Genomic DNA, 8780 nt, shown 5'->3' with positions numbered 1-8780 from the left:
TAAAACATAATTATTTGAATTTACGGCCGTAAAAGTTTTCCTGACAAGCAGTAGTTGTAAAAAAATAAAATAAAATCACGTCACAAAAATGCATTTCTTCCAAAAACGCACAACTTCTAAATGTATATTTTGAGCCAGGACGAAACGGGACTCACTGATAAAATACATTAGCAGACCGAGACAGATATCCAATTCGAAATGTCATACTCGTGCTTGTCCCAGTGAGACAGCATTCAGAGAAGAAGCGACGTCCACGAGATTCGCACAGACCCCGATGATGGGAAGTGATGCTGCTGCCTCCTGCATTCAGCACACAGGAAATCCACAACCCATAACAAGTAGCTCAGCAGAGGCAGCAGCAGCAGCCAGGGCGCCTGCGCGTCGAGCCTTGTCGCCGCCTCGTGACCTGCCATAACACAAATAATAAAAGCTTCTCCGAATTCTCAAGATAATGGATGTTGCTCCCCTGCCTCTGCTGCCGTCGCACTGAAGTTCCGCGTTCAGGAATCCCCACGGGCGATCCGTCCTCTGTGACGTCACAGTCAGCGCCACCTTCCCCGCACGAATATGGTCACCAGCACTTTGTACTAAAAACGGGGCAAGGCAAAGTGCTTTTGTAATCTACTCTTTTGGTTAACTTTAAAAAGACCGGATTTCTCAACAAACCAAAACAATAATAAAAATCCATTAAAAATGCAGGACACATGGCCGAAAATAATTGAAGCTCCCTGAAATGGAGGCACAGAGCGGATCTGCAAGAAGATTGGTGTGTAGATTTTTTTTTCTTGTTATTTTTTAGGAGCAGGGATGGTGGTCCCAGCGTGGGGCTGCAGGGGAGGGAAGTGGTCGCTCTTTGTTGATTGCTGGCGGGGTGGTAGGTGAAGCATGCTTTAAGTGGGGGTTGCAATGGAAATGTAAAGCAGAGTGTGTACATGTGTGCAGATGGCTTCTGCAGCTTGCACCAAGCAGATCATCCACGCCCCCATCCACAAGGCTGCTACCCTGTTTTTGTGTATTATGCAGCAGAGCACTCCACAGTGTTTTCGTGCCTGTTGCCGGGCAAGCTGCGGTGTTGTCTGGGAGGGCGGTGGGGTCTGCAGAGTATATTTTTTGTACTCGAAGTCTGGTTGAAATGCATGTATCCGCTGTGTGTGGACATCAAACAGGCTTCTGTGTGTTTTGTGCTGCAGGCTGTTGCGTGCTTTGTGAATGATAGGTTGCATGCTGGTTTCGTGCATTGAGTATTACATGCAGACTACAGGGTGTGTGCCTTTTGTGGGACAGGCGGCGGTTTGTTTTGGGCATTGTGTGTGGGCTCTGGCAGGCTTCGTGCTGCTTTGAGCACTATGTGTAGCAGGCTGCTCTGCAGTGTGCATTGTGTTTCTCATGCTGCGGTTGTAGTACACTAGTCGCACTCTGCGTCGCGGGTCCTGCTCCCAACAGGGAGTGTTGCTGGTGGGAACTGTTTACGTGCGGCTTGGGCAGTCCTCCCCTGCCTGCGCAGAAGCAGCTGGGGGAGGAGGTGTGTGACTCGAAGAACCACTTGGCAGGGAGTCAGTACACGCAATGTGTGCGAGCACAGGCCTACACTGCTGATACAGCTCCCACGGTCAAAACAGAGCGTCTCCCTCCATAGCAAAAAGGACTCTGAGACAAGGGGGTTGTCGGTGTAAATGCATGGTGCAACTTGCATGGTGCCGCTAGCATATGTTTCAAATGAGACCGTGAATCTAGAGTACATTTTTCCTCATGGTCATTGTAATGATTTAAAAATGTATTTGAGCGATGCACTCAAAATGTCGAGAGAACTATCCGTCCAAAGGGGCTACGCCTCTTGGAAATGTGGTGAAAAAATACAGAGGGTTCATGTATCTGCTGCAGAATGATGTGCAACCTATAAGTTAGTAGTTTGCACAGGTTTCGTTCATTATGTGATTGTTAACGGCACCATTGACCTGGGTGAATGTAGTACCTCCTATTTACGCTACTGTGTCAGTTGTGAGTAGGTCATATGTTCTTTAATTTTCTTTTCGTTTTCTTCTGGTCCTTGTAGTGATTTTCTGATTTTTAAATGCAGCTCCACAAGTGCAAAAGGCAAGGAAAAACAGGATTGGATGATTTCCTAGCCAATGGGAGCTCCGAGTTAATGCTTGTAGCAAGCACTACTTAAACAAGCATTGGCAATGCCAATAGTTTTGACCTTTCTGTAGACAATGGAAAGGCATTTGCCAGGCACTGTCGTAATGGTACTAACTGGATCTTAAACCTTTAAGCAAGCTGATATCAACGATGTCAGCAGTCACTCTTGTCAGTAATTCAAACAGCTTATCTTCCCTTTCTGTTCCAGTGTCTTCCCCATCTTCTCCTTTCTGTCTTTTAGCCGGATAGGAAACATCCAAAATGACAGAATCAGCCATAGTTAAGTGGTGGCACAGGGCACAGCCTTCAAGCTGCCATCTCTGAAGCCAGCAGTTCTAGAACCCCCCCCCAACACCCCCTCAACTCATTTATTTAAACAAAATGACCTGTTTCATTCTGTGACCATCAAATACTCATCAATTCCAATGGAATACATAAAGTGAAGTCTCCTCTTAACTGATGACCATTTAAGAGTTGGAATAGAAGCGTTTTCTACATATAACATCAAACATACAATAGAAGTATCAACATATGTAGTTTTACTTTTCTCATTATAAGGAGGGACACAATGCGTGTAGGTGTTGTTTGATTGTTTACCCACCCAATGCCTGCCTATGGCCATACTACTCCCTTAACATTAAACTTAAAAGCAGTCTTCTGAGAGTTAATGGTTTAATTTGAGCTATAAATGTGCTACTGGCGTAGTAAAAAATGTCTTAACCAGGCCTGCCATCGACCACTTGATTTATCAGCAGTATGTGTGGCCTTCACTTCACTTGGAAAACATCCATAATCATCCCTATTTTCAAGAAGGGGGATCGCAGTGTTCCCAGTAATTACCGGTCGATCGCCTTACTGGATGCGCCAGGGAAAGTGTTTGCCAAACTGATTCTCTTTGAATTTAATGCTTGGACTCTACAATCCCAGCTCCGAGACCCTCATCAAACAGGATTCGTTGCTGGTATGGGAACTACTATAAATCTGTTTGCCCTTAATTCAGTTAAATTGCAATGTCACATGTTTAAACAACAGGTTTTTTTTTTGCCTTTGTTGATCTCAATGCCACCTTCGACTCGGTGAGTCGGGTGCTTCTGCTTTCCAAACTTCGCAAAGATAATTGCCCGGCAACACTGTATGATGTCATTCATTCATTGCACTCCCAAACCTCCATCAGAGTTCGCTTAACTTTGGATGGATTATTATCCGACCAGATTAGTACCTTTCGGGGTCTAAAGCAAGGATGTCTTTTAGCTTCAGCAATTTTCAACTATTTCATTCATGATGTTAGATCTGCCTTGCCAGATGTGATGTCAGATTCTCCAAAACTCAATAATCAACCCATCCAAACACTTATGTATGCAGATGACCTAGTTCTCATCTCATGTGTTTTGGTGAGCCTGAGACTGCCCAGGCTCTTTCTTCTACTGCTGCTGCTGCTGCTATTGGAGTCTGTCTACCATTGCTGCAACTGCTTCCAGGAGGAAGTAGTTTAAAATCCCTAACACACGCGGAGCGCGCGGTGTGCGCAATGTGTTTTGGTTTTCTGGTGTGGAGGTGAGGGTGAGGGGCAGGTTGATTTTCGTCCATGGAAGAAACTTTGTTCAACCACAGTGGCAAATCTGGCAGCAACCGTCTGCCCTCCCCCCCACACCAGACTGCAGCTGCGACGCTGGAATTCCGCTGCCGCTCCCAACTCCACTGATGTACTGGGCACGTCTCGTGTAAGTACAAAATTTAACTTTTAACAACGAAACTGTAATGAAACCTGTAAATGATCTTGCCGAGACTCTAGTAGGAGAACACGCAGACTCAGGTTTACATCCGTCTCAGCCATCTTTTAAGAAAAGAACGGCGAAGAAAAACACATTTCAGCCTTTAACTTCATCATTGGTTCCCAAACCTCTACCCGCGGACATTCCATCATGTGTCCTCTCTCCCCGAAAGCATTTATCACCGTCTAGTACCCCGCCGACCCCTCTCTCTTGCCCTCCACTATGCAACTCTGCAGAGGACGCGAAAGAACTTTTATCGCGTGTGGCGTTGCCGTGTTTGGGGAAGGAGGGGGGGACTGAGGGGAAGGAGGTTGGCAGTCACGTTGGCTGCTCCATAGCAGAAGGCCCAGGACCGGAGCACCCCGCTCACCTAGGGCCGTGTGGGTCGGCTCGGTAGGGTGCTGGGGCTTCTCTGGACGTGTGTGGTCCCGGGGATGGGCTCGCGAACGGGGCTGCCCTCCGCTTGTGTTCGGCTGCTTCTGCATCGGGGGAGCCCGTGCTCAACCTGACAGCGAGCTCTGAGAGAGAGGCAAACCACGGAGTGGAATTCTGTGCGCCCGCTCCTACATCCGATGTTTGTGACACGGAATGCGAATTTGTGCCCAAATCTTGTACGAGGCCGAGCACACCTAACTCACTATTTTCAACCGCGCATTATGTTAGAAATTCCCCCATAGCCAAGCTGCCCAAGCTAATGGTACTAGCTTGGCGCGCTCACACTATGAGAAACTGGGGAAACAACAACAAAATCGATGGTGGACTGGATCCAAACCGGACAGAGACTGCTGAGTCCAGAACGTGCCCTTCACATTGCTTGACACCTAAAATAGCCTCGGAAGTCTGTGCCCAAACTGACTTTGAGTCTGGAAATGCTGAGAAGAACTGTGAAATGGAAATGGAGGTATTCTGCCCCCCTGACATGCTCCCACACGCACTAAATACATCACATGAAGAGTGCGCCTCTCCTGCACTCATGAACAACAGGAGAGACTCACTTGAAGTGGTAAATAAAATCTTACAGAGCATCTCACAAATAAATAAGGCCCGCAATTTCTCGCCCAGAAGAGTCAGCCCCTCAGCTGATCGGGAAAAACAGTGGATGCCCCCAGTGTCCACTCACGAGGCACAATTAGGGGTATGTCGGATCACCTCATACCACAACCCGATGTATACTATGAAAAATGTAGGGCTTAACAAACAAAAAAAGTCGGGTGTCCGGCATCACCTCGCTTATCCTGTTCTCAAGCCCGGGCTCCTCAAAGGCAGGACACTCTGCAAATACGTTCAACTAACCTCAGAAGCGCCAAACACACGAGCGTCCACAATGGTGTGGCGAGTGACTCTTATGCTTCTAGTTCCTCCTTGTCTGAGACCTGCTCATCCGTCTCCTCAATTATAGAACGTGATTTTCCAAAAGTCAGGAGATCTAAAGCTCAACTACATAAAAAAGACTGCTACTCAAATGTCAGGCTGGACGCGAACCTCATCAAAGAACTTCAATCAGTACTAATGTCATCTACAGGAATCTCGATTGCCCCCTTTCTAAAGCTCTATGAGCAATTGAATGACAACGTGAAGGACCTGACAACGTTAGTGGCGCTTATGAACTCGAAACTAATTAACATCGAAAAAGACCTGAATGCTGAGAAAAAGGAAAACGGGGCTTTAAAAACAAAAACAACCTCGGCCTTGCAAACATTAATGGAACAGAAAGAAAGCAACAAACTGGACAAAAAATTACTGGCCGAGATCGCCAAAGAAGCACTAAGTGTGCTAAAACATCGACAGGCGTTGCATCAGGATGCCATTCAGCGAGACAGGTTGGAACCTCAAGGTCCTCAAAGAAACGACAATGGGCAATTGTTTACTGAGCCCCCCGTCTCTACATCTGTCAGCAACCTCCGTAAGGACACTGGAGCTCTGAGGCAGCAAACTATCACGGAAGCCTTGGAAACTACAAAACTCTCCAGTGATCCAACAGAAGCTCTAAAAATTACATCAACAAGCTCTAATTGCTCAGTCTCAAATGGTCTGACCAGTTCTATGGGTCCTCTGACTCATTTAGTATCTGTAACCAGGGCCTAATACCAGACACTGACAAACCTTTGCAGGGGGACCCAGCTCTTAGTCTGGGAAAACTGACAGATGATTCATCCGAACAAATGAACTTTGCCTGCGCTTTGGAAAGCAGCAAGAGCTCTCACAATCCTGCGACGTTGGACCCTCAAATACCCTCGACATCGGCAAATACACCGGATATGGGCACCCCTCGTGTGTCTGCGGAGACCTTAATTCCACAAATAGCTGAGCCGAAAAGTCAAATATTCAACATATTCAAAGGAACTGTACCTCAGAAACCAGGTCCAAAGGTACCTAAATTAGGACAAGTAAAAAAAATGAAAAAACAAAAAACCAAAGACTTGGAAATAACTCAAGAAAATTTCTCCGGAACCTCAAACCTGTCAACGTCACTGTCAATAACACTCTTACAGAAGAGAGAGACTCTGTAAATAATAAAGATCTCCCTACTGCCAATGCAATTGCAAAGACCAAGGGCCTGGAGCCGTCTTCTGAACTTGCTGATGAACCTTCCATCGACCTTATCAATCTTTCTGTGTACGAAGACTTGGAATCACAGGAATTGGCCCCTGAGACGGGAGATGAAGTCTTGGTAGCTGCCCCAGAATCGCAGAAAAAAACAAATGATGAAAATGACCCGAAACCCATTCAACTACCGATTGGTGCTTCAAGAATTTGCACTTTACTTGAAAAGACCATTGCACGGGACGTGCCGCAGGCTGTCCCCTTGAGTCCGACTTTCAAAACTTTGGAGGACAGACGCAAATCCCTTGTGCACCTGCAGTCAATCCCCAAATCTTCGATGGAAAAGATTCCAGACTCGAAAGAGGGCTCACGAAATTACGGCGATCCAAAAGGAAATACTTATGATGGGCCTGACTGTAACAAAGAGAACAAAACCAGATCAAGACCGGATCGACACGAGACCAAGGAATCAGGTCTTGGCCCAGACCAAAGGGAACGGCGACAAGCAAACAGGACGGACAAAGGATGCAGCGAAAAAGGTCTATCACTCCACAAAGTCCGGCTAGAACGCATAGAAAACGGCGACAATCTCATCTTAAATCGCACAAACTTCCTATGCCTATTTCACATGTGCCATCTCTTAGAATGATTCGTTCTGACGACATCAAGACTGTGGAATTTAAAAACGAGGACCAAAATGACAAAATCATCCTCCACTTTAGATCCAGAATCGTCCTGAATATTGTCCTGGACGCTGCATCTGCACTTATGTCCATGGGCTACGACATTTCAGAAGTGTTTGAGAATGCTAACAGACTATAGGTCAGAAACTCAAAAACCCAAACTTGCCTATGCTCGTCGGGAATCGTCTTCTTCTAACAGAGCCACTGAAATCGCCCCGTATCAAAACTCCGAAACGTCCAGAGAGAGCGAATTCCATTCTCGCCTCGGCAATAAGAAAACGCAATTATCCACTAGTGCCACTGAGAACGACTTAGGAAAATTCTCTAAAGATGACAACATCAAAATCACCATCAAAGGCGCCTGTGCTATGGACTCAAGCTGTGACGATTCATTAAGCCCAAGAGATCTAAGAGGCGACCAAAAGGAATGGTCTTGGTTGGCGGAAGCCTTATATAGACACTCAAGACGATAATGCCAGGTGGTAGAGGAGCAACTGGAGTTCAGGATCGGATCCTGGAACACGAGGGGCTTCTCCCAGCTATTCGAAGATCCTTGGCTGGACGTGCTTGACGTGGTCTGTCTTCAGGAAACTTGGCTGACTACTTGTCCGATTGTGGATACCTATGAAGTGGCATTCAATCCGGCCATCAAAATAACCAGAGGAAGACCTATGGCAGGCCTGCTGACACTTGTAAAAAAAAGTTCTGGGTGCCGTATTATAAATACTACAAACTTGTCGCCCTTTATTCAAGTATCAACGCTAGCCTCGATAGGGCCTAGAACTAACAATGTGATCCACTTCCATCTGCTTAACCTATATTGGAACCATACTCAGGCCGGGACAACTGCCTTCATAGATCAAGTCTCATCAACAATTGACGATCTGCTCAAAAATGAGTCAAACAACATAATTATATGTGGAGACTTGAACATTAACTGCATGGATATAAGACGGAAAAACAACGAAGTTCTTCATGTACCGAATAACTTGGCCACTAAATGGATGGCGGAAATGGAAGCCAGAGATCTGGTAATGCTAAATGGAAACACTACCGGCGATATACCGGCTAAACCAACGTGGAGACGACTCGCACAGAATTATATCTTGGATTACTTTTTCGTCTCAGAAAAGATTCAACAGTCGACTGTCTTTTGTGGTAAAGCAGATGACCCAAAGTGATCACGAGATGACAATTTTAACCTTGCGAGTTGCAAAACAACCATCTGACAAATGCTGGAATCATCGGATCCTGGTCGATCCAAACAGAGTGAGGCTGTCACTCCGTCCCAAAGAAGTCTCTAAAATTTCAGAAACATTAATTAAGACTGATTTTGGAGTGGAATACGTTCATCTTCTACAATCATTTGTGGAAAAAAAACATGGATCGAGAAATCCTGGGTTTGTAAATAAACATAAATTTGATGTTGAGGTCATGAGGAGAAAGAGGGAACTTCGTGCCACTATTAGACACATAAAATCCAGAGATCTCACAAAATTCTTGCAAGAAAAACATGCTGCAAAACAGAAATATAAAAACTGGATAAGATCCCACAAGGCTCTAATGTTCCAAAATGACACAGAATTGATGCTGCTAAAGATGAGTAACAAAAACTCTTTTTGGAGTTTACTAAACAACGAAG

General features: G+C 45.8%; 1 protein-coding gene across 8 annotated transcripts in view; it reads left to right on the top strand.

The window, feature by feature from the left end:
* The first annotated feature begins 386 nt into the window (after positions 1-386).
* The window catches only part of KDM2B (lysine demethylase 2B), a 1898564-nt gene continuing 1890170 nt past the window's right edge, over positions 387-8780 (top strand). For 4 of the 8 annotated variants that reach the window (XM_069619583.1, XM_069619582.1, XM_069619578.1 and 1 more), the window contains exon 1: positions 389-766. In XM_069619583.1, the coding sequence (XP_069475684.1) occupies positions 734-766 (33 nt within the window). In that variant the 5' untranslated portion in view covers positions 389-733. Of the gene's footprint in view, positions 767-8780 lie in introns of all 8 variants that reach the window. The other 4 variants (XM_069619584.1, XM_069619580.1, XM_069619579.1 and 1 more) reach the window with 2 other exon arrangements.

The sequence above is a fragment of the Ambystoma mexicanum genome, chromosome 10 (genome assembly GCF_040938575.1).
Source record: "Ambystoma mexicanum isolate Mex_15411 chromosome 10, UKY_AmexF1_1, whole genome shotgun sequence".
Lineage (NCBI taxonomy): Eukaryota > Metazoa > Chordata > Amphibia > Caudata > Ambystomatidae > Ambystoma > Ambystoma mexicanum.
The sequence above is the reverse complement of the archived record's forward strand: the minus strand, read 5'-3'. Positions and strand labels throughout refer to the sequence as shown.